Source organism: Perca fluviatilis, chromosome 5, assembly GCF_010015445.1.
Source record: "Perca fluviatilis chromosome 5, GENO_Pfluv_1.0, whole genome shotgun sequence".
NCBI lineage: Eukaryota > Metazoa > Chordata > Actinopteri > Perciformes > Percidae > Perca > Perca fluviatilis.
In genome coordinates this window covers 18,635,444-18,661,157 of record NC_053116.1, presented here as the reverse complement: position 1 = coordinate 18,661,157, position 25,714 = coordinate 18,635,444, and the positions used below count along the sequence as shown (strand labels likewise).

Here is a 25,714-nt window from a genome sequence, read left to right as displayed (position 1 = left end):
CTAAAATCTAATTTTGAAGATATTTGTATACCTTTGAATACACTGTATGTCCTAATTCTGATAGGTGATGGTGATGATCTATGGCTTTATAGTTATTTGAATTAGACCTTACTAGTTAGTTAGTTAGTTAGTTAGTTAGTTAGTTAGTAGTTAGTTAGTTAGTTGATTTGTTGTCATTTTTCAAGCATCCTTAAGTATAGCTTCTCAATCGTATTTGCTGCTTTTCTATTTATATCATTGACAGAATATATTTGTGCTGTGGACTGTTCATCATTCAAAACAAGATCTGCATTTGAAGCTGTGACGTTGAATTCTGGGAAATGGGGATTTAAATGTTACCCCACTGTAACAGTCGGCAGATAACTCTATGATGAAAACAATCGTTAGTTGCAACCTTAATTTGAACGGTGCACTGAGCTCAGGGGATATGAGGTGAATTCAAGTTTAGAGAGGATTTTTGTAAACTGCGTTGTTGCATGTGTTACAGTGGAGTGTGAATAAGCACAGGTGTCACCAATTATTTGTTAAATGTCATCAACCATATCCTGGAAATGTCTTTTGAAATGAGCCTTGTCAGTAATGAAGAAATCCTCAGGTAGTTGTTGTCTTTTCAGTAATGCAAATGCACGTCTGTGTCTTAACAGCCACAGACTTTTTCCATACCTCCCATAAGACACGCACACGGTTTCTCGCCTTAAACGTTGTGATGTCATTTCTAGTTGACACTCCGCACATTTTTTTGGTTACAAACATTCCTGTCAGCCCAGTTTCTTTGTGAGAAATATATCAACAAATTAGTGGGACATTATCTCGCAGGAAGCGACACAGTTGCACAATCAGAATTTTTAAAACTGTATTAAAACATTGTTGTAAAGATCGGGTTGTCACTGGAAAACAAGCACAGTTCCACTGTTGACTTGCTCAATTTACAATGTTTTGGAAAGGGAACATAATCCATCTAGCTGCATGACTGTTATTTGTCAGGGGGATAGTCCTCTGCTTAACGTTATCCAACATGATATCAAAGGAACTGACGTAGCTCAGCTGACGTGTGAATGCACACTGAAACATTAAAGTCGTGCTCTGGGCTGCACCCAAACATTTGAAAATTGCAATATGAACTACTTCAACCGCTGCAGTCTTATGTTATTAATATAGGCTACATGATAGCTTTTTATTTATTCTGTGGTCAAACATTTAATGTAATTATGGCTGCATGATTGATTAATCAGTTCTATTTTCTAGATTGTTTTGATCTAAAAGAATGTCACAAAATGGTGAAAAGCGCCCGCCATACTTTCTGAAAGCCCAAGATGATTTATTCAAATAGCTTGTTTTGAAGCCCAACAGTCCAAAACCCCCAAATATTCAGGTTACAATGAGATATGACAGAAAAATGGCAAATTCTCACATTTGAGAGGCGTTAACCAGCGAATGTTTAGAATTTTTGCTCGCAAAATGACAAATAGATTATCAAAATAGTTGTTTGTTAGTTTTCTGTCTATGGCCTAATCGATTAATTGACTTTGTGGCAGCCCTAAATGTAATTCATATCACAGCTGCAATATCCAGCAAAATAATTGCAACTTTATTATTCGTCAACATTGTGCACTTCTAGTTTTCCTTCCTCTGCAACACACAACTGACTGATGTTCTCTGTTGCAATGCATCTCACTAATTGAATGTATGATGAGGGTTATTAGATTGAACTGAGTGAGTGGTAGGACTGGGTATTGATTAAACCTCTTCCTTCTCTGTCTGTAGCACAAACTGTATAACATTTCCAGAAGTTGGCATCAAATGCCCAGTTAGGTTTGTAATATTCTTTGATCAGACTATTTTAATCAAAATTCTGCCAATTTTAGACTGTATTTGGGCTACAACTAATAATGATTATTAATTAACCATTTGATTATACTTTGATTAAGCAATTGTTTAGAAAAGCGGCAAATCCTCAAATTTCAAAAACTGGAACTGGCAATGTTTGACATTTTTCCCTGATGAAAGACTTTAATATATCAAAGTGTAGGCAACTAATAGAACATATCATAAAGTGTAGGCAACTAATAGAGCTGATTCTATTCTGTTGACTATTATTTGGTTAAATGAAGAAGAAGAAGAAGAAGAAGAAGAAGAAGAAGAAGAAGAAGAAAAAAAAAAACAGTTTGGTAGAAAAGCTCCTCAAAGTAAGATATCAAAAAGTATCATTTTGCTATCAAAACCCAAGTATTGTATGGCCGGTAGTATCGAAACATTTGAAGTGAAACCCAGCCCTGGTGAGGAGGGTGGAAGGCAGTAAGCTGAAGGAAGTGTGTGTGGCAGTGTGTTGCAGGATACCTCCACTCATCTCCTTTAGTAAGGTTACACCTCTGGCTATCTCTTTATTTCCTGCATCTGTCTGAGGCAGGCTCCAAATATTTTGACTCAAATGACTAAAAGTGTTGTCTAAGATCAGCCTGTTAAAGCCGCCTTGCTCTCAGCAGAAGCCTGCTGGCCTGTGGCCTGTGAAGTGAACTGAGATATGATGTAGGATTAGAGAGCTCAGCTTGGCAAAATGAGTGAGAAAGCATACTTTTTTTTCTTTTTTTTTATGCTTGAGAAAAGAACATGCACATGCCCACCTATACTCAAGCACAGATGTGGTGTGTAGGCGACAAAAGCACAGGATGTGTGGTTCGGGGGCAGGAAGAGGAGCAGGAGCTGAAAGAAGTGTATGTTACTGTGTTTAGCAGGAGAGTCCCTGCTGTAGTTCTTTAACTGCTACTAATACAATGCTGATAGGAACCTGTTGAGCTACTTTACACCCTATGCACTCTTAAAGTTTCTGAGTGCCTATGGACCTTTTTCACAGCAGACATTTTGACTTGTCATAGTTGGAAAAGCACAGCTGAAATTGCTAACCTTAACGATGGCTCCATTCCATCAAGTGTCCCAGTAAGCTATTTCAGTGAGTCAGCATGCACAATACCAGGGCCTCTCCTAAGTGGAATGCAGCCATCAGTAATGGTTTAATACCAGGGCCTCTCCTAAGTGGAATGCAGCCATCAGTAATGGTTTAATACCAGGGCCTCTCCTAAGTGGAATGCAGCCATCAGTAATGGTTTTGAATACACCTGTGCTTTTCCTACTACGACGATGTCAACATGTCTGCCGTGAAAAAGGTCTATTAATGGAGTCAAGACAGAAACATAGCAGGTCTTTTTCCAGTAGCATCATTCCTAAAGATAAAAGATAAATCCATCTTGTGTAAAAGCCTATGCAATGTTTTTTTATCAGTCCAATGTAGGGAAATTAGAAAATATTCAGTATATTACTGTTTATGGAAGATTTTTAGCGCCGTAAACAGGGTTGTTAAGTGCCATATTACTTTTATATTCCCTGTCTTATGCCTTTTTTGTACTGTAAATTATAAAAAAACAAAACATTACAAGCATTCTTAAAGTCACAGAGTTCCCCAATAACAATATGTCTGCGATGAGTTTAGAATCTCCACTGTACAAACCTGACCTGTCCCACCACAAACTAGTAAGACTGGCTCGCAGCCTCCCTGTCCGAGATTAGTAATTGGTCAAAATGGTGGTTTGGTTTTTTTTTCAGTGGTAAAAGGCAAGCAGAGGTTAATTTGGGGTCAGTAACTTCATATTCTACATTTAATCTACTGTATATCTAACAATAACTGTCTTCTGTATTTCTTCACTTGAAGTGTACCTATATGTGGTTTAGATCATGGCCTCAGCATCACTGTTTTATGTGGTCGGTGGGGGTGGGGGCTTGAAATACTCGTTCGTGCGGTGTGTTGGTCTTTATGCTGGAAGGTTCGGGGCAAAAACACTAATAAATAAAAATATGGATAGATTAAGTAATAAAAAACTGTACCCTTGTAATATTATATGTGGACATTAAGTGTTTTTGTGTCGATCAAAGTGATCATATTATGTTTGTTTTGGTTTTTATTCTGTCATCCAAATTAATATTTCCAAGCAGATTGTGAAAAAGACTTAACACATTAGTTATTGAAGGGTCTGTTTTAGAGTTTTATCTGACGTAAAGCACAATTGTTAAGTGTTTTGAACATATGCTTGATTATTTTACATGGGGTTTTGCATATTGACTAATGGTGGTATCAGAATAATTATTGCTATTGTCATGTTTTGATTTCAATCAAATTGCCCAGCTCTACAGAGGACATCTTTGTGTGTGTGTAACTTATGTGTGTGTGTAACTTGTGTCTGTGTCCAGTTGACATTCGAGAGATCAAGGAGATCCGTACTGGACAGAAGTCACGGGACTTTGAGCGATATGTGGAGGACTCAGCAACGAGGCTGGAGCAGGCTCACTGCTTTGTCATCCTGTATGGCACAGAGTTTCGCCTTAAATCACTCAGCCTGGCAGGTACGCACAGACACTAACACAGGCATACATACCTTCAGATACAACTAGAAACATTAGTATTTGATTTCATACCATCCTGTTCTTAACATTAATACCTCTGCTAATGTGGTCATGAACTACATATGTCCATCAGTTTAACGATTGTGATTTGTTTTCAACCTTGAAATTGAATATGTTAAGGTTTTACACTGTTAGTCAGACAAAACACGCTAATGGAACACATCACCTTGGCCATTTTATTCACTTCATTTTAACATTTCATTCGACTAAACATGAAACTAATTGCCAGATTAATCGTTAATGAAAACGATCGGTAGTTTCAGCCCTATACAACACTACATATCCTTAATAACATTGATTTAGAGAAGGAAACCCGAAAAATAACTTTAATGGGAATAAAAAGAAAATATTTGTCAAAAGTTAGTGAAAAGTGAATTTTTTTTTTTTTTTTTATTATTTTTTTTTTTTCTCTCTTCTCAGCTACGTCAGATGAGGAGATGACAATGTGGGTGAAGGGGTTAAACTGGCTTGTGGCTGACACACTGAAGGCTCCGACACCGCTTCAGATAGAGAGGTAAACAGTACACATGTAGCTACGGATCACAACCAAAGCTGGAACTGTTGTAACATGCTGTGGACAGACACAATATGATAATTGTAAGTCCTTATTTGTGTTAAATGTATAATATCTCTTAACTCTCTTTTTTTTCTTTAGATGGTTACGTAAGCAGTTCTACGCCGTTGATCGCAACAGAGAAGACAGGTAAGTCAGCTCAGTGAAAAGATTTAAACTCCAGAGTTAATCCGATTAGCCTCACAGGAAATGGGTGTAATTAGATATACTTTATCTCAATTGTTTGGTGCACCATTTGAGTGTCCTTTCCCCAGTGTAACATCTGAAGTGCGTAGAAGAGTTACACCATCAGGCTGGTAGGTGTCTGTGACACGTCTGTTATAGCTTTGTTGAGGTGTAGTGAAGGAACTAACCTCTCAGCCACACACCAGCACCTCTTCCTGCAGCAGGAAACAGACTGCAGAGGATGGAGGAGATGTACAGCAATGTTTGTCTGTTACATCCCTGGCGAAAGAGCAGGCCTTTGTTACGCCGTAGGGGTATTGTCTCCTCTGGCCAAAAATTCCAGGCTGTGTAGTAAAAATGAAGCCAAAAAAAATATATAATAGCAGAGCATGTGTTTGCAATGTTTCAGTTGGTGTGTAGATTTCTAGAAATCATATTACTGCACCAAAACAGAATCTACGTGTGCAAGTTATTAGGAAGTAAGTCTTATTGTACGTGCATGTTCATGTTTGTGTTTGATTTCAAAACCTGTTGATTTTGGGTAATGTGTTCAGGATATCCTGTAAGGATCTGAAGAGCATGCTGAGCCAGGTCAACTACAGGGTGCCCAACATGAGGTTCCTCCGAGAGAAACTTCCGGTAACCTCCTCCTACTTAACACAGACCCCTTTCCCACTCTATCTACCTGCCCACTTCCCTTTGAATATAATGTTGTTAGAGGCTAAAGATTTGCGCTTTGTCGTTAACGGCCCTTCTGCCTTCCCTCTTATTTCTCCACTTGTTTTACAGGACTCAGAGTTGAGGAATGGAGACGTGTCCTTCAGCCAGTTTGCCCAGCTCTATCGCAGCCTCATGTTTGATGCTCAGAGAAGCGTAAGTGCAGTCATTTTATGTATCCACAGATAGTTCTGTCCCAGCACTATCATCCCCCATCTGATGCCCTGCCAAGGCACCCTTCCTCCCCCATCTGTCTGTTCTCAAATGGCTGCGAGATCAATACGGACCAGTTAAAAACCCACCAAACCCCTCTGGTGGAGGCCATTAGGACACACTCACGTGGATGAGGAAGCAGGCAGGCAGGCTGGGGTCGGATTAAATGGATGACCTCAGTGGCCCCCACGACTAACCACACCACCCCCTACAGGATGTCTATGCCCATCTACATGACTAGTACTACACACACTGAAAGGAGAACACTTTCATTAATTAACTGAAATTTTCCCTTTTTGCCCCTTCTTTCAGATGGAAATCCCATTTATACAAAGGTAGGTCAAAACCAAACACTCACACATGCATAGGGAAACACGTGTGTTTACTGAAGCGAACCATTACTTTATCTTCCAGGTTCATTGACAGACCAGAACAGAAGATCTCCCTTGACAACTTCAAGGGCTTCCTCCTGGAGTCTCAAAGGGTAATATATCCGGACCATTGGACATCTAGTTCGCTGCAGATGTGTTTCATTTGCATGCTCAAATACATCTGTGTTTGTACGTGAATCCAGGAAATGTGGGCCACAGACGACAACAAAGTTCAGGAGTTTATGTTCAACTACCTGAAAGACCCCCTGAGAGAAGTGGAGCAGCCTTATTTCCACCAAGACGAGGTACACACACTATCGCCTCCTCTCCCTTTTTCTTTTCCCCCTTTTTCTCAATTCAGTGTTTCCTCTAGGATTTTTTTTTAGCAGTGGGGGCAGATCTGTCGGACCCCCTCCCCCCCATCCTGCGCACCGCCGCCAAATGTTTTACGTATTAAACAGAACTGACACTTCGCTGCAACACAAATATATTTATTCACCTCTATTCATACACAATGAGGCATATTTTCATTTCGTTTTGATTGAACTGTATTTTTGAGGAACTGTAGGTCTACAAAATGAATTTTACAAGAAATTCTTCATAGGGAAACCAATACCCAAAGTAGGCTATAGTATGAAACTATTCATAATGAAACTAATTGCATATTTGCCTCAGCTGCAAAGTTGGCAGCCTTGCAGTGTGCATTTGATTTTTCTTGGCTTTTGGAAAAATAACTCCAAGGCTCGGTTACACTATAACGGTTTTGAACTGTTTTGATATTTATGTGTAATAACTTTGCTAAATAATAAAAAAAAAAAATCCTGCTGGTACCTGACTTTTCCTAAAAGAGTCTGTATTTTCATTTAAAATATTTTTTTATATACTGTACATTACACAAAAGGCAAAGAAAATACAATCCCTTTTACCTATTTTGGCCATACACTGTCATATTGACTGCTCAGATTTTCGCGGTTTTTTAATCTTTTGCGTGGTTGAAGATGCATCTTGGTTGCTTAGTAATAATCATAGTCTCTGTCAGAGAAACGTAACTAGCGGTCTCGAGTAACAAGTGTGGGCAATGCATCAGCGATGGGCCGAAGGCAAAGCCAGAGTCGGTAACGTAGGCTACGGCGTGGATGGACTCGGTTCTGAATCAGAAGAAAAGCACCGGGCGATCGCTCTGTGAAAGGCGCGGTACACGTGTCTACGTGTTCATATAACTTTATACATGCTACAACTGGCTGGAATCATTGCACACATCCTCTCCAAGGAGTGCACCAGCTGTAAAATGTTCCGGAGGAAGTTCATGCAGCAACTGGCAGAGGAGCTGAGAGCAGAGTTTATGGAGGAAAAAAAGGGCAGCGGCACACGGTCCAAACAGCGCTGCACACCGCAGCAGACACCAAATCGGAGGCAGTGCCTGCCAGGTTAGGTTAGGTTATAAATGTTCAAATAACATACTTTTAATTGTTATTTGGCTGTGAATTATGTTGAATGAATTTCCCCCAATATGTTTCATGAATGTATGAAATAATCACGGTTTAGTCTACTATGCCATGATATGACATCAAGGGCGTTGTATTGAATCAACAGCCACGTGCAATTTAGCTAGCAGGTGAGGGTGAAACTAAAAGTGTGCAAGAACTATAGAATAATACAGGCTTAAATTAACTGACGATATAAGTTATACGACTTACAGTTCTCAAGAATGCACGCACGCCATCTCAACCGGGTCCTCCGGACAGCCTGTCTCTTTTTTCTTTCTCCCTTTTCTCCTCACGTTGTGAAGCGCATGTCTGCGCTATTTTCCGTCGACAATCACTGCTGATAGACGGCTTTTTATATCTATCTATCTATCTATCTATCTATCTATCTATCTATCTATCTATCTATCTATTATCTATTATCTATCTCTATCTCTATCTGATACCGTGGCGGGAGAAATCTAACCGTGGCGGACCGCCACTTGCCAATCAACATAGAGGAAACACTGCAATTGTCTTTAGCTCTTTTCTTGGTCTTTGCTCACTAATGGAAAAAAATGAAAATGTGTTTTTGCAAGTTGTGTTTTCCGATTCCCCCCTGTCTTGTTTGCGTGGGTGGGAGATGCTCAGAAATTGACATGGATAGCCATGATCTCAGCCTAAAGCACCTCCTCCCACACAGATAGAAAAGGTTATTGACTGGGGCACTGCATGAGAGTTCTACAGAAAGCGAGTCATGCTTTTTGTGGTCACTATAAAGCTATTATTGACTAAAGAGAAGAGGAAGCTGGTGTGAGCCAGCCTACAGGAGTTGGAACTGCCTTTCTGTGCCGTAGCTTATACTGTATTAGATAGCAGATGTACAGGTATTGGTCATACTGAGAAAAACGCCTAAAGAAGAAAAGCTGTTCATGATAGTATTTCTTATTGTTGACCCACTCTGGAAAGTCTATTAAATGCCAGAGTGCAGGGTGAGGTATGTAATAGAGCTGCTGGGGATTCGGGATTTTAGTGTCCTGATAGTACAGCAAATGCCGGCACTTATTTGACTTGGTTGAATCCAAATGTCAAGTCCTGTATGTGAAAAATATCAGATCTCATTTATTACTGACTTCTGATTGACTGACTGAGAGCACCACTAACTTGCTTGTACTGCATCCACATGTTATCGTATATCCCACCAGACAGCTGCTTTTCCAAGTATTTAGAAATGGTATACATTTCTAGTGGTGGTTAGCACATGCATGTGTAAAATAGTATTTGCAAGCTGCACTGCGATATCTGCTCAAAGTTCAGGTGGATTCATGTTTTGAAATGTGTGATGTATTTATTTACTTTATTGTACTTTGAGGTTTTTATTTAGAATAGGTTTGGTGCAGACATGGACTGAATGATCTGTGGGGTCGAAGGCTGGATCAAATCCTGTCACATGATCAATTGCAATTGCGGGAAAGTCCACACATTTGAACTGTCACTGCTCTCCTCTCTCCTGTATAGTACCTGACATACCTGTTCTCCAAAGAGAACAGCATCTGGGATTCCTCCCTGGACCAGGTGTGTCCTGACAATATGAGCAACCCCCTGTCCCACTACTGGATCTCCTCTTCGCACAACACGTAAGGATGGAGCACAAAGCTTTCATGCATACATTTCATTATGTCAAGCTTCTGTCAAGTTCAACACAGTTGTAATTAGACCTTGGGAACACTGAAGTATGGCATCCTCTCTTAAACCTCCAACCAAATAGGGCTTTTAAACTGACTTTAGACATCAGAATAAAGTGTATTATTTAACAATCATGTTTGGGAATGAGACCCAGGTTTGTGTTTTGCAGGAAAATGTATTTTTCCTCCCATTGAAAAGTGTGTGAAAGGCAGTTGAAATGATAACCTTCTGTTCTAGATGTGAAACAATACTCATTGGAGCAGCGGAATGAAAACTTCCCATGTTGCTTTGATTAGGTTTGAATTGCCGATTGAATGAGGTGTGGGAGTGTTGTTTGTGTGTTGTTTGTGTGTTGTGTTGTGTCCCTTTTGTTAAACTGGTTAGATGTGACGTGTTTGCGTACTTTGATGTTACATGTTTATTTTTAGCTACCTGACGGGAGACCAGTTTTCCAGTGAGTCGTCCCTGGAGGCATACGCTCGCTGTCTGAGGATGGGCTGCCGCTGTATTGAATGTAGGTGTAACACACATACTCGTCTTACCCCCGCTTATTATCTCTTACAGCTGTACTGTAATGCAGCCGTCACACCCTTACCACACACTCACAAACTCACTTGCTGTTACATAACAGTGGTGTGTAAACCCTCTACACAAAACCCTTGTCAAGCAGGTTAGTGTGAATAGCACTGGCTTTCATAGTGTGTTTAAGAGTCGCTTTGCCTCATACAAAAGTAATCTTGTGCATCTTTAAGTTTAAAGGTCTTAAAATTCCTTTGGAACTATATAATACATCTGCATTCATGTATACTTACTCTTTCTTGTAGCATAGTAGATGAATGATGAGTGTGTTTTATTTTCAGTGGACTGCTGGGATGGGCCAGATGGAATGCCAGTCATCTACCACGGACACACACTTACAACAAAAATCAAGTTTTGCGATGTTTTGACCACCATCAAAGAGCATGCCTTCGTCACATCCGAGTGAGTTTCCATGAGTGCAACCCACTCAGTTATTTTTATTTATTTTTTATTTTTTACAGCCGTCAGTGACTGAGATTATAAAAGGATAAGAGATGACAAAGATAAAGAAATGGCACACACTCAAACAGAAACCTAAGAGGAGACCATAGAGACAGGCTGCAGTGACAGTGTGTGTGCGTGTGCGCGTGTTGTGCGTGTGCGTGCGTGCGTGCGTGCGTGTGTGTGTGTGAAAAAATAAGCTGAGAAAACCACACTTAAACACACAGAGAGAGAGGGGGGTTTTCTGTGAAGTTGCAACTTGTAAATTCTAATCTGTGGTCCTCCTTCAGCTATCCCATCATCTTGTCCATCGAGGACCACTGTAGTATTGTGCAGCAGAGGAATATGGCCACTTACTTTAAGAAGGTGTTTGGAGACATGCTGCTGACCAAGGCAGTGGATATCGTGGCAGATGGCCTGCCCTCACCCAACCAGCTAAAGAGGAAGATCCTCATCAAGGTAGCCACCTGGAGTCATGAGAAATCATTTGGTATTTTTCTGCAGGAAAAATTACGAATGGATGCTTTCTATACAGTGTTCCAATAGTATAATTTTTCTGAGTGCGTGTCCTTCTCTTCTTCTGTCTCTCCTCCTCTCCCTTCATCTGCCACAGCATAAGAAGCTTGCAGAAGGCAGTGCCTATGAGGAGGTGTCCACCTCCACTCCCTACTCGGAGAATGATATCAGCAACTCCATCAAAAATGGCATCCTGTACCTGGAAGACCCCATTAATCATGTAAGCAATGTTCATCAGGTGTAAATGGATTCTCGCTGCTGCATCAACGCGAACGCTAAGCTTGAAATATGATTCTATACCAAGCTTGTTTTGTGTGTTGTCACTATTCTTAAGTGTTTGGATTTTAGCTTTAATAAAGACACATCATCATCATCATCTTATGGCTTGATGCTCTTTTTTTTGTTTTAACATTTATTAGATTTATGGGTTCCACTTGTTTTGTTTTTTTAGAAATCCTTGACTTCATGAACTTCCTTTTCTTTTTTTTTATCTTTTTTTTTTTTTTGGTCTTTGAGATATTCTGTGTAAGAGGGCAGCTTCCTGCCTACTTGGGCCGCTTTTTAGTGCGACACATGGATCCTCTAAATATTTAATCTAACCGTTCATCCTCTCTCTCTTTCCCCTCTAGGAGTGGTACCCTCATTTCTTTGTCCTGACCAGCACTAAGATCTACTACTCGGAAGAGACCTCCAGTAACCAGGGTAACGATGATGAGGAGGAGCACAGAGAGGTTAGTAGGCCTGATCTGCTGTTGATATGAGACTAACTTGTCCTGGTTTTGAACTTGTACTGGACAGTGCACTTCATTTACATACAGTATGAGAAATGCAGTATTTTCTATAGAGGTTGTGGTCAGTTTTGGTTCTATTGTTTTGTGCATGTAAAAGGAGTTAGCCAATGAGGCAACAGTTTTAGGTGGATGCAGCAGCTAAATGAGGGTGGACACACGCTTTTGAAATATGGGTCCGTTGACTAACCTCTCCCTCTCTTCTCTAATCTTCCAGGTTTCCAACGGTATGGACCAGCATGTGACAGAGAAATGGTTCCACGGGAAGCTGGGCGCGGGGCGGGACGGGCGGCAGATAGCCGAGAGGTTACTGTCTGAGTACTGCCTGGAGACCGGCGCTCCTGATGGCTCCTTCCTGGTCCGAGAGAGCGAGACCTTTGTGGGAGACTACACACTGTCTTTCTGGTATGGTACATATGCTTTTACATTCTGCAAACTCTCTACGCATTTTACACAGACTTGGAACAGCATTTGTTTGACAATGATGAACTGTACAGAAAATCTAGACAATGATAGGAAATGGACATTGAATGCTGGTTACTTCTGCGTTGAAGTGTATGATGATATTTACTGGAAATATTATTTAGATATTTACACTTAGTATTTAATTGATATTTGCCATTTGTAATTAACAGAAGAGTATATTACAGTAATATGTTATTCTACCATGATAATTAAATGATCTAATAATAGTAATAATGCAAATAATCACACAGTGGCAGATCAATCAGTGTAAATTTGTCAAATCCATCATTGATTGAATGGGGTTGTTGTCACAGTCTGAAATGTCATTCACCTTCTGTCTGCTTATGCAAAGGCTCTACATCAGTGGATACATTGTGTGTAAATCATATACATGCAGAAGGATTAGCCATAGCTAATCCTTCTGCATGTATAGGATTGTATGGAAAAAATGCTCAGACACTCATGTTCAAGGTTAACAAGAGGGATGTGTTTTTTAAGTAAGAAAGCTTTGTAGTCCTAATGACCTATAAACAAACTGAAAAAAGAAAACGTTTTTTAAATTGATGATCTCTCACCTTTTTGTTTTTTGTTATCTTGTATCTCTGCACCAGGCGTTCAGGGCGGGTGCAGCACTGTCGTATCCACTCTCGTCAGGAGGCAGGCAGCCCCAAGTTCTACCTGACTGACAACCTGGTGTTCGACACGCTCTTTGCCCTGATCAACCACTACCAGCAGGTGGCACTGCGCTGCAACGAGTTTGAGATGAAGCTGACTGAGCCGGTGCCTCAGACCAATGCTCACGAGAGCAAAGAGTGAGTCTCAAGCCACATTTAGACATATTTGAAAGAATTTGAAATTATGAAGCACTGAGGACTTTCACTGATGTATGTTTTTTTGCCCATTTTTGCTTCAACTCTAAAAAGTACAGTTTACACTGCCATGAACAAGAGGTGTGAAGTGAAACAGTTGTAATAACCTGCTGTCTATCTGTGTCTTGCCATTTGTCCCAGATGGTACCATGCCAACCTCTCCAGGAGCCAAGCAGAAAACATGCTGATGAGGGTACCTCGTGACGGGGCTTTTCTTGTAAGGAAGAGGGCAGAACCCAACTCGTTTGCCATTTCCTTCAGGTAACTTCCTATTATCCTTTTCCCGTATTAAGTGATACTTGTTTATATCCTAAGTCATTTGCTTCTAACTTTCTTTTCATGTACAAGGATGACTGAAGAGAAGGGCAAATGGTTATAAAAACTAAAATATTCTACATTCATAGTTCAGTTTCTAAACTAATATTCACATGAATGCAAAGTCATTTATATCATGTCTTCCTCACAGGGCCGAGGGAAAGATAAAGCACTGCCGCGTGCAACAGGAAGGTCAGACTGTGGTGCTGGGCACCTCCGAGTTTGACAGCCTAGTAGATCTCATCAGCTACTATGAGAAGCACCCTCTGTACCGCAAAATGAAACTCCGCTATCCCATCAATGAGGACACACTGGAGAAGATAGGCACTGCTGTGAGTACCACTATACAATCAATGGCATACTTGCTAGACATTAATAAAATGTTGCCTGTGTTAAATAATATCTAATCTGAAAATCTGTAGTTTGCCTTCTGTGGTAAAATCCCCTGCAGCCTAGTGAAAGGGCTTATTTACACACAATCTGTTGTGCAATAGGAGCCAGACTACGGGTCACTGTACGAGGGCAGGAATCCAGGCTTTTACGTGGAGGCCAATCAAATGCCAACATTTAAGGTGAGTGTCCAGTATGGAGAAGTTAATGCGTAGTTTTAATTCTGCACCTTTGGACCTGCGTGTAGTGAAGACGGTGAACATGTGTGTCACAACCTTCTGTCTTGTCTTTTCAGTGCACAGTGAGAGCCATGTACGAGTATAAAGCCCAGAGAGACGATGAGCTTTCCTTCATTAAGAACGCTGTTATCTCTAATGTGGACAAACAGGAAGGAGGATGGTGAGTGACTTGCACAGAATTATTCACAAAGTAGCTCTTAATGATCCATTTTAGATAAATCACATTTGTGCAGGTAGAGAGAGTGAGGACATATAACGGGGTAAACTATAAATTATACAGGATGGGACTATGAGATTAGATTTTTTGTTTTTTTAGATCAAACGTTAATAATATCAACCCAATGTTGGCACAATTTTAAAGCCACCATGTTTATAATTTTTTCTCTCAGGTGGAAGGGTGACTGTGGAGGGAAGAAGCAGCTGTGGTTTCCTGCCAATTACGTGGAGGAGATAAGTCCATCAGCGGCGGAACCTGATAGAACTGTGAGGATCAAACGAGTATATATATATATATATATATATATATATATATATATATATAAAGTTTGAGTCTCATTGCTCATCTGTCAATCATTCACTCTGATAGAGATACATATGTACTGTCGATTATTGCTTCAAAATGGGCGTCAACTACTTTACTAATCCTCCTCTTCTCTATCAAGCAGGAGATGACAGAAAACAGCCCCCTGGGAGATCTGCTGAGAGGAAGTGTGGATGTGTCTTCCTGTCAGATTGGTGAGTTGCCCCTCCACTTCCTGTTTGACTCTGTGCCGCAGAACAAACTCTTTTCTGGCTGTGATATACATGCACATAATCTCTGCCCTTTTTGTTTTTAATTGACATAGTCACCACTCGTCATCATTTGTTTTTACTTGCCCTATTGCTTTTGCTCCAGTTTATGATTATTCGTTGTCTTCCGCAGCGGCTCAAATCGCCATGAGCTGGAATGAGCCAGAAACACCAAACTTGGCCCAATGACTGCATTCGTTTCCCAAGAACTTGGAGCCCAATCGGCCACATGGTGGCGCTATAATTAAAGATTAAAAAAGTGACTCTTGCACCATAAAGGTCCGCCATGATGGATTTTTTGTTAATTTGCGTAATGTGAATAACAGTAAAATGAATAGAACTTTGTCAATTTTGATCCTATCAACACCCAAATGGGTATGCAGCCTTGCGGGACTGAGATACACATTTATATTATATAAATAAGCAAGATTGGTGAAAACATGCCTGCCATTAATTAAAGAATTTCGCGAAGGTGGGAGCTTATCAGGAAATTGGCCAAAACTCAATAATTGTTTGACCAATCATAAAATGTGTAACATATCTTCAATCCGTTTTAAGGAATAGGCCTACGCAACAGTTTCGAGTTTAAGCCCATAGGGGGGTGCCAAAAAAAACAAATATGTACAGGAAAACCCAGAGGACAGAATTTCATCAAAATTGGTACACATGGTCTGGGAGTATTAACCAGGATCTGAAGTGCCATATTGATTGGTGCATGTGGGCGTGGCCTATTTAGCATCATGTGCTAAATTATGCCTTTTATTTTTATTTTTTTTAAGTTACTGCTGGCTGAAACGAGCTAGACACATGCACATTGTCACCGTAACTGATGGTGATATACTAATGCTTCCCAAAAAAATATGATTCCATTTGGCCTGATGGTGGCACAATAACTTAGGCCAAAACTTTGAAAGGCCACGCCCCTCACACAGTGCGTCCGATTGACTTTACATTTCTCCCACAAGTCCATCTCAGTGTGCTATACTTAAAAAGCCTGTTGGACCATAAGTGTCCGCTGTGATGGTATTTGGAAAATGTTAAAAACTGTTAAATTAATAGAATCAAAATTGACAAAAGTCTATCAACACCGTGAGAAAACTTTTTTGCACACCTCTTTGGTCGGGCAGGTGCGTAGGATATGATCAAAGGTAACAGATCAAAAATTGTTGAGAGAAAATCCCACACACTGACCATAAATTTACCTGATGAAGGTCTGGGACCGAAACGTTGTATTTTTCTAAATAAATTATTGCTTGCGTAATGTTCAGTGTGTGTGATTTTCTCTCAACGATTCTATCAACACCAAAATTGGTATAGAGCCTTGTGGGACTGAGATGCACATTTCTACTACAAATGAGCAAGATTGGTCATAAAACATGGCCGCCGTCAGGGAATTGCCCATAACTCAGGTTCTTCCACAACAATCCTGCCTAAAATTGATGGAGACATCCGACACCACGACCTGAACGTTTCGTTAAAATCCGATAAAGGGGGGCGAAATCATGGAACTTATTGAAATGCTGCATTTGTTGTAGTGATGAAACGGGTGTGCTTGGTTTCGCCACTTTTTCTATACAACATTAAACCATCTGAAGTGGTTTTGCTCGGAATGTTGGTGGTTCCATCCCCGGCTCTGGAGTCCAATGTCGAGGTGTCCTTGTCCCAGTGCTGCTCCATCAGTGTGTGTGAATGTGTTTATGTGAAAAGCAGGTGGCACCTTATATGGCAGCCTAGGCCACAGTGTATGAATGTGTGTGAATGGTTCCCGTAATATGTCAAAGCGCTTGGAGTTGCCATTAAGACTAGAAACTACTAGAACTACAACCTTCTGTTGGCCGAGAAAGGGTTTGAACCCGGGAATCGCCGCTTGCGGCTATATTTACTCTTGTTTTTCTTACAGCTCTGTATCTGGTATTTTGACATCCTCCAGTTCAGTCAATACACACCCATTAGTGTTGGCACATGCCTTCACGCATTGTGACCTCTGCTAACCACAGTTAATACCTCTCTGCCTTTGGGTGGCTCTTTGGCTCCATCCAGTGGTAGTATGGGAAATATTTAAGTATATCTTCTTGAACACTTTGTTCAAAGGCTTTATTTACATGACAACTGGCAGAATCGCAGCAGTTGAAGCCATTGTTTTTCTATGGAAAAGTGATGATGCTGAACCTTGAGGCAGGGCTGCTGTTTGTGTTGCACACCGCTTTCCACTGTGCTCAAAGTTCAAATTATTTTAACTTTAACCCTGTTGGCCCCTGACCCTCAGATTACAGCTGACTAAGATTTTTAAACACAGAGAAAGTCTGAGTTTCCAGATAGATTTTTACAAACAACAATTTAACAGTTGTTCATTATACAAATTACACTGACTGTGGCCACATCCAGCAGCGAGTGAAGCGCAGACCAGTCATCATGTGCAGACAACAGCATTCTCTCTCCATATCTGCCATTATACCTAGTTAGTTTATATTTTTCTTTTTTAGGTGATAGTAATTTCTTTCTTTTTTTAATTGAAATTGGATATCATTTTCGTAGATGCAAGCAAATTAAAATCATTTGACATTTTGAATGGTGACGCATCTGGTCTGAGTTTAAATAGGAAAGGAAACCTGTGTTTGTCCTCGTCCTCTTCTTTTTTTATATATATTTTTTGGGGCTTTTTAGGCCTTTATTTATATAGGACAGCTGAAGACATGGAAGGGGATAAAGAGGGGGAATGATATGCAGAAAAGTGCCGCAGGGCAGAGTCGAACCCGTGGCCGCTGCCTCGAGGAGTAAACCTCTATATATTGGCACTTGCTCTACCTAGTGAGCTACCCAGGCGCCCCTAACTTTCTCTTTATTTCATTTTCAGTTGTGCGTCCTGATGGGAAGGGCAGCAGGCCTCATGTCTTCTCCCTGGTGCCGAGCACCTCCATGCGGACAGGCCCGTTGCTGGACATCGCTGCCAGCAGCCAAGAAGAACTCAAGGAATGGGTGCTCAAGATCCGCGAGGTCACCATGACCTCAGAGGCCAAGGTAAATATATATCGCTCGGCTGACAGAAAATGCAGGCCAGGACTCATACCATGCTCATGCCACATTGTGGGTTCAAAGATCCAGTCATGACTTGTGTTTGCCCTATAATACCCATAACCTGTATTTAGAAAGCACTCTCTGATTTGCGCATATGAGCACATATAGCGTTCGTCATGAATGCCATTCCGCAGACTCACACCGTTACACATTTCACACCTAAATTAGAAGCTGTGTTGTTTTGCTTTGTACTGTTGAGGGGAGGAAAAAGCTTCAGGCTTGTGGTAGTGTCAGTGATGTGAAGTGATGTGTGTTACCGTTGGAGCAGCTGTATTTAAAGTTTGTGTCCCTGTGCCCAGCTAGAGGAAGGGAAGATGATGGAGAGGAGGAAGAAGATTGCACTGGAACTGTCCGACCTGGTCATCTACTGTAGGCCTGTGCCGTTTGATGAAGACAGTAAGGAATAGGCTTATAATATGTGAATATGCAGTTTAATACACACAGGAGCAGAGCTGTGCCTGATTTCATACCTATGACATAATACAGGCACCAGTCCAATATTCAATACAGTTAGGTCAGGTCTGTCTACTCTCTCTGCCTCCTGTAGAGATTGGCACAGAGCGGGCCTGTTTCCGGGACATGTCATCCTTCCCTGAGACCAAGGCAGAGAAGTACGTCAACAAGGTCAAAGGGAAGAAGTTCCTGCAGTACAATCGACTGCAGCTGTCCAGGATCTACCCCAGAGGCCAGAGACTAGATTCCTCGAACTACGACCCTCTGCCCATGTGGCTCTGTGGGTCCCAGCTGGTCGCACTTAACTTCCAGACAGCAGGTATCTACCTTGTTGGACAGAGGAGATCAAATGGCACAGAATATCTTAGTTTTTTTTACTCTTCCTAACAATTGTTTTGTTTTATCTTCCTCTTCCCTTCCCCACGTGCAGACAAGCCCATGCAGATGAACCAGGCTCTGTTCATGCTGAACGGAAGGAGCGGCTACGTCCTTCAGCCGCCCATCATGAGGGATGACCACTTTGATCCCTTCGACAGACTTACGCTACGAGGCCTCGATCAAGTCACTGTAGAGATAGAGGTAAAGCGAAGAGAGGATTGGACTGTGTGTATACATGTGTGATGCCATTGTGCAGAGGTTTTCAAACTCTGAGGTGCTCCTCCTCAGCAGGGTGTGGGAGAGTTGGAGAGAGGGGGCGCAAAGAGGCGTGAGGCAGTTGTTTAAATTTTGTCGGGGGGCAGTGTCAGACTTTGACGACCTGTGCGTGCGTGCGTGCGTGCGTGCGTGCGTGCGTGCGTGCGTGCATGTTCATGGAACAAGTGAGAGGATCTAAACGAGTAAACTGTATTCCTCTCTCCCTGTTCTGAAGGTTTTGGGCGCGCGGCACCTGCCCAAGCACGGACGCGGCATAGTTTGTCCTTTGATCGAGATCGAGGTGTGTGGGGCAGACTACGACAGTGCCAAGCAAAAAACTGACTCTGAAGGTGAGCGCTGCTCTAAGTTTAACCATGTGATCAAATATGAAGGAATGAGTAGTTCCTGTTGACTGGATACATTACCCTCGTGTAATTTCCTGTCTGGTCCTTGAAAAACAGGAAGTTGTACAAACAACTAAGCCATGAGTGAAAATGGGCAAGGCAAAATAATTTTCCATAACTGACTCAGGTTTTTGCAATTTTCTGTGTAACACAGTGATGCAATTAGCAAGTAGTAACCGTAATGTAATTGCTGAAAGTTTTTTTTTACCCTGCTGTTACTGGGGCAAAGTAATCCTATTACAGTTACAACACCATTGGTGGATACATATTGTACATTTTTAAAGTCTCTCTGTCCATCTTCTTTTTGTCCTCTCCAGCTGATAACGGTCTGAACCCCACGTGGCCCCGAAAGCCATTCCAGTTCGTAGTATGCAACTCTGCCTTTGCCTTCTTGCGCTTTGTGGTTTATGAGATTGACATGTTCAATGACCAAAACTTCCTGGCGCAGGCCACATTCCCCATTCACAGCATCAAGAAAGGTACACCCAACATTAATGTGCTCTCTGAAATGACCTCAAATCCTGTTGCAAGTAAGTACTGTAATAAAAGTCTCTCTGTACGAAACCAGGTTACCGGTCCGTACCTCTGAAGAACAGCTACAATGAGGATCTGGAGTTGGCTTCTCTGTTAGTCCACATAGACCTCATCCGTGGCAGGGTGAGCTACTGTTCTTTACTCAGCCTTTCTTAAACCTGCTCCGTGATGTTTTTCGCCATCAACAAATGCTACAGGCATCAAAAACATCGGTTACAACATTAACCCAAGCTGACGAATTACAGTTGTTATGGTCCCCACTTATGTCCCTGACACGTAATTAGTAATAAATGTTGTTTAAATTAGAGCACAAGCACATCGCGTTTCTTGGCCATTGGAATCTTCACTGGGTGCCTGGCAACCTCACAGTAACGACAGGAAGAAATACTCTGACGCATAACCATCTGTAAAACCACAAAAGTTTTAGTTTCTACTGCGTTTTTTTTTTTTTTGTACGGATCAAACAAATGAGATATAATGTGTTAATAAGTGAGTTTCAGAGGTGTTGGTAGGCTGATTTTTGTTACCTAAATTTGGACAGAGCCGAGCTTGCGGTTCCTTCCAGTTTCCAGTCTTAATGCTGAGCTAACCAGCTGCTGGCAGTAGATTTATATTTTTACCGTACGGACATGAGAGCGGTATCGATCTTCTCAATCTAACTCTCTGCAAAATAGTGAAGCATATTTCCCAAAATGTGATGCTATTCCTCTTAAAATGAGCCTGTATGTTAATACAGAAAACAATCAAGTTTACATTTAGCTACAAGAGCAGGAACACTTGGAACGATGGAGGCCTGTGGAGGCCCTGGTACGTGAGTCATCTCTCTCCCCCTTGCTCTATCAGGATGAAAACGGAGAGGTTCTGAGCCCTTTCCTTGCAGTCGGGGCCACGTCAGTGTCAACGTCTGCCCAAGCTGGGCGGGAACGTTTGGGGGATTCCGTGTCTTCGACTTCCTCCAACATGTCTCCTGTGGCCCAGTCGCCGGCCCAGGCCACGGCCTACAGGGGAAGAGAGGGCTCCTTTGAATCCCGCTACCAGTCCCCTCTAGAAGACTTCAGGGTGTCCCAGGAGGCACTGTTGGACCACATGGACCCACAGAACAGACAAACAAGGTAAATGTGTGGTGTTTTGGGTTTTTCATGCCCGTGCGGTGACTTTTGTAGCGGTAGAAGATTCCAGACGTCCTCCTGTCTTTGTCTTTACCTCAGGATGTTACGGAGGACCAGAGTGGGCGGAGAGAACCGTGTTTAAGTCCAAGCCAATCAGGACGCATTTCTGTTGCATCCCCAACCGCCACCCACCCCTTCCGTACCCAGTCACCTCTCCCCGTACTGATGTCACTGACTGCTGTGAACACTGTTTCCATGGAAACGCCCACCACCGCTTTGGCCTACATTTCAGGCAGCTCTCCCTCCCTCCATTCTCCAAAAAAAAAAAAACTCTCTTTCTCTCTCTCCTTCTCCCTGCTGCCCAGTCTCTCACCACTCGCCTGATGAGAAGGAGGGACTCGGACACAAGAGAAGAGGGAGGGCCGCTGAGAGGAAGCTGACCGCTGCGGACAGGAAGGAGAAACGGACATTCACAGGAGAACAAAAACAAGGCTGAAAAAGTTCCCGCTCTGGACTGGTTGTTTGCGGGGCGGGTTGTCCTCCCTTGTGTTTTTAGGTGTGCACAACATCTGCTTAGTTTGGCGGCTAAGAGAAGGGAAAGCGAGAGTTGTAAAAGGTATCAGTTTGAAACTGTTTCCCGGTTAAGTTTCTTTGCTTTTCTCTATTAGGCGTATATGAATATATGTATTTATTCCTGCTGTGCTGTTGGCCGGAGAACAGCAGCAGCTGACCTGCTCTCAAAGAGCTCCCGTCTCCATGTTTTTAATTATTGTAATTATTTAAACCTTTAAACATTCATGATGTGATTTTTTTTTTTTTTTTTTTTTTTTTTTTTTTTTTTTTTAAATGTATATGTGTTAAACATGAGGGCTCTCTACGGCTATTTTAATGTATCTCTCTTCTCTGCTTTGTGGAGGAAATTATGTGCATTCAAGTCAAACTCAAACCCTAACTTTTTTTTTTTTTTTTTTTTTTTTTTTTTTTTTTTTTTTTTTTTTTTTGAAGGCATCAGGAAGAAGTCATAGCTTGTTTGTGTTGGAAACAGTGAGAGAACAGCATGTCTGCATACACAAACGCACACAAGCTTTTTATTTATTTCTAACATACATTCCAAATAACTGCACATCATTCCATTTTCCTGCGTTGCAGGTGCCTTTACAAGCCAGTCTGACACATTCAAACTTCTGTCTCCCTTGACAGTCTTACTTCACATTGATTATGTCTGTAGGGTCTCTAACTGTGATAAAGCAGGACCAGGGATACATGTTGACCCAGAAGAGGTTGTAGTCTTGAGTGTGAATGACAATTCTGTTCATAATTTTGTTCTCCTTCTGATTTTTGCCTGTTAGTGGGCCATTTGAATGGCAGCACAGTTATCTTGTCAATCAAGGGAGAGTTCATAGAGCTGCAAGGTTACGGCTCAAATGACAATATTGATAACTGCTGGATAATTTAATCAATTTTCAGAATAACAGTGGTTTGAGGAACATAATTATGTACTTGCATATGAAAACCTTTTCATTTACAGGGAACATTCAAAATGTTTCACATTTGTCAACGTACCAAATTGTAATTGTGGAAATTAAGATTGTAATACAATTACGCGATAACTTTGCAGCCTTGTGTTTTTGTGATTTATGATGTGATATTTTGAAAATGTCGTTAATTTTACTGACATTTCATGTCTTAATAGAAAATAAGGCCCTTTTGTTCTGTGTTTTTAATTAGTTGAGCATAACTTTTCCAACAACTGACAGCCCTATGACTACAGTGAATATAAAAACGGTCACTGGTTTATGTGAGCAAGTTTAAGTTCTAACAGATGTGTCTTAGAAGTGGTTTTGATGTCCGAAGCAAAGGTGATTTACTGCAACAAGCTGTTTTTGATTTTATTTGTTGGCATTTGTACAACAGGAGTTCCCCGTGTTTTCAAAGGGAATTGAGTATTGTTGCCAAGTGAGAAGGTTTGCATTGCCGGTGTAAGGCATCAAGAAAACATGCCGTATACTACTTGCTGGTACATTTTGCTGCAGCACAATGACATAAGGGATCTTTGTTTTTGTGCTGCCGTGGTGTTCTGGGCGAGTGTTGTCACAGCACCAAGCTGCTTCCCAGAAATGTGTGAAGATTTTAAGTTACACTGCCATGATAAACAGTTAAATTGCCACTGCCCGTGAATGTATTTGTGATGAAATGTGCAAAATTGCAGAATTGGCGTAAACAACTGGGTCAAGGTGAATGTCAAATGCTACACAGTTCATCATTCCCAATTTTAGATTCTTATTCTGGCTTCTATTCATAAGTGTTTGTCTAACTTGGTAGTTAAGAGTCCTCTTGAGTTAAATGTTGGTGCGCTTAAAAGTGCAGGGGCTTCTCATTTCCTGCGTTTGTGGTATGAGCGTGTTAGGCAGGCCGAGTCTAAGTTTCAGACTTAGTTGTTGCTGTGGTTCTGAGGCTGGTGGATGACAAAGTTGCCTGGGGGGGGGGGTGGGGGTCGAGGTAGAGGCCTGTGTTCTGGTCCTTCAGTGAGCCCAGACGGAGCTCGTATCTAACCGATGCTGTTAATCTTTCCAGGATCATATCAGAAACGGTGTTTTCTCCGCTTGTATGTGAAGACTATATGATGTAAACTCAGTATTCTCACTCAGTGTTTGACCACTGAGACACACCTAAGCCATATGGTATATTTTAAGTTAAGGTAAAAGCAGGGACAGGAGTTAATACTTGAGGTCTCAACGAAAGTTTTTTTAGCATCTTGGACCACAATATTAATGCCGAAGCTCCCCCATATTACACTTTTAGTTTTTCCTCCCATGGTCGATAAATGGTCTTTGTGGAGAGCTCTCCCTCCAATGCTGCATTGCTCTTATTGCTGACCTGTCTGCTAATGTCTGTGTGCCTCTGTCTGTGTACACATCAAATTAAAGCCACATCATTCACCTCCTCTGCTGGGCTTTAAACGCCTGCACAGCCACAGTACACCCACACAGGTGCTGTCACTGATTTTGACTGATCGGAACTCCGCAGCACTTTGTGAGCATGTATAGACCTCTACTGTTCAGTTTGTTGTACCGGTTATGGCAGGACAACGTAAACTCCCACCAACCTGTAAAGAGGTCTAACCAGAATAATTAAGAGTGTCTATGTGGATGTGCAGGGCCCATTAGTTTCTTTTGCTTTGTTTTTTTTCTCCAATCTTGTCTGTTTTGTTACCGACAGTCTCATTTATAACGCCTTTCTGTAATGTGCCTAAACTATGGAGAGGAAAAGTATTCATTTTAATTTTGCCTTTCATATGAAACCTATTCAAGCCTGAAAAGTAAATAAAATACTTACTACTTTGTCTGATTTTCATTGCATTAAAATGTAATTTAGAGAGAGAAAAAAAAAAAAAAAAAAAATAAAAAAAAAGAAAAAAAAAAAAAAAGAAAATAAAAAAATAAAAAAAAGAAATAAAAATAAAAAATATAAATAGAGAGAGAGAGAGAGAGAATATAAGAGAGAGAGAGAGAGAGAGAATAGATAGAGAGAGAGAGAGAGAGAGAGAGAGAGAGAGAGAGAGAGAGAGAGAGAGAGAGAGAGAGAGAGAGAGAGAGAGAGAGAGAGAGAGAGAGAGAGAGAGAGAGAGAGAGAGAGAGAGAGAGAGAGAGAGAGAGAGAGAGAGATTTTTAGCTTCATTAGCTGCACCACAGGAAGAGTACTGAAAGTTTCGGTCTTAGATGTGTTAACAGCTGCCTGAGAGCAGGCTGACTAAACTGTTGCAGCGCTAAAATGTATAGAAGAAAATTAATCCGTAGCCATTTCGGTAATATTAAATAATTTTTCCAATGTTCCTTAGTTCCAGCTTCTTAACTGTGATGACTTGCAAGTTTTTGTTTTTACTGATTTTTGGACTGTTGGTTTGACAAAAAAAGCAATTTTAAAAGGTGTCAACTTTTAAATGTATAACTATTTTCTCATGTGGGGGACATTTTGTGCAGTTATTAAAATAGGACAGGAAATGAGGGTCGAGAGAGATGGGGAACTATTTGCAACAAGGCTTGGAAGTGAGGATGCTGAAATTCATTGTCAACGCCTCTAAAACCCCCAGGTAGAGCTGGGCAATATATCAATATTGTGATATGAGACTAGATATCATCTTAGATTTCGAATATCGTAATATCGTGATAGGACATAAGTGTTGTCTTTTACTGGTTTTAAAGGCTGCATTACAGTAAAGTGATGTACTCTTCTGAACTGTTCTAGTTGTTCTATTATTTGCCTTTTCCCCACTTAGACATTATGTCCACATTACTGATTATCTAAAATCTGAAGATATTTTGTTAAAGCACCAATTGTCAACCCTAGAATATCACTGCAATAGAGGAATTTAGTCAAGAATATCGTGATATCTGATTTTTCTCCCTGTCGCCCAGCCCTACCCCCAGGCCACCCTGTTTTCTAATATTTCATGGGCTTATTTATTCATGGTTTA

The 25,714-nt window shown here is 41.2% G+C and overlaps 1 protein-coding gene across 4 annotated transcripts in view; it reads left to right on the top strand.

The window, feature by feature from the left end:
- The window catches only part of plcg1 (phospholipase C, gamma 1), a 32,175-nt gene extending 7,592 nt beyond the window's left edge, over positions 1-24,583 (top strand). For 2 of the 4 annotated variants that reach the window (XM_039799498.1, XM_039799499.1), the window contains exons 3-33: positions 4,240-4,392; positions 4,873-4,966; positions 5,108-5,155; positions 5,746-5,830; positions 5,981-6,064; positions 6,434-6,456; positions 6,536-6,605; positions 6,696-6,797; positions 9,474-9,592; positions 10,070-10,155; positions 10,502-10,622; positions 10,952-11,120; positions 11,275-11,397; positions 11,807-11,908; positions 12,183-12,370; positions 13,042-13,242; positions 13,441-13,560; positions 13,766-13,946; positions 14,109-14,186; positions 14,300-14,403; positions 14,633-14,726; positions 14,906-14,978; positions 17,887-18,050; positions 18,407-18,503; positions 18,655-18,879; positions 18,991-19,139; positions 19,429-19,543; positions 19,915-20,076; positions 20,166-20,254; positions 20,975-21,243; positions 21,340-24,583. In XM_039799498.1, coding sequence (XP_039655432.1) covers positions 4,240-4,392; positions 4,873-4,966; positions 5,108-5,155; positions 5,746-5,830; positions 5,981-6,064; positions 6,434-6,456; positions 6,536-6,605; positions 6,696-6,797; positions 9,474-9,592; positions 10,070-10,155; positions 10,502-10,622; positions 10,952-11,120; positions 11,275-11,397; positions 11,807-11,908; positions 12,183-12,370; positions 13,042-13,242; positions 13,441-13,560; positions 13,766-13,946; positions 14,109-14,186; positions 14,300-14,403; positions 14,633-14,726; positions 14,906-14,978; positions 17,887-18,050; positions 18,407-18,503; positions 18,655-18,879; positions 18,991-19,139; positions 19,429-19,543; positions 19,915-20,076; positions 20,166-20,254; positions 20,975-21,243; positions 21,340-21,382 — 3,731 coding nt within the window. In that variant the 3' untranslated portion in view covers positions 21,383-24,583. The remainder of the gene's footprint in view (positions 1-4,239; positions 4,393-4,872; positions 4,967-5,107; positions 5,156-5,745; positions 5,831-5,980; positions 6,065-6,433; positions 6,457-6,535; positions 6,606-6,695; positions 6,798-9,473; positions 9,593-10,069; positions 10,156-10,501; positions 10,623-10,951; positions 11,121-11,274; positions 11,398-11,806; positions 11,909-12,182; positions 12,371-13,041; positions 13,243-13,440; positions 13,561-13,765; positions 13,947-14,108; positions 14,187-14,299; positions 14,404-14,632; positions 14,727-14,905; positions 14,979-17,886; positions 18,051-18,406; positions 18,504-18,654; positions 18,880-18,990; positions 19,140-19,428; positions 19,544-19,914; positions 20,077-20,165; positions 20,255-20,974; positions 21,244-21,339) is intronic. The other 2 variants (XM_039799500.1, XM_039799501.1) reach the window with 2 other exon arrangements.
- The last annotated feature ends 1,131 nt before the right edge of the window (positions 24,584-25,714 follow it).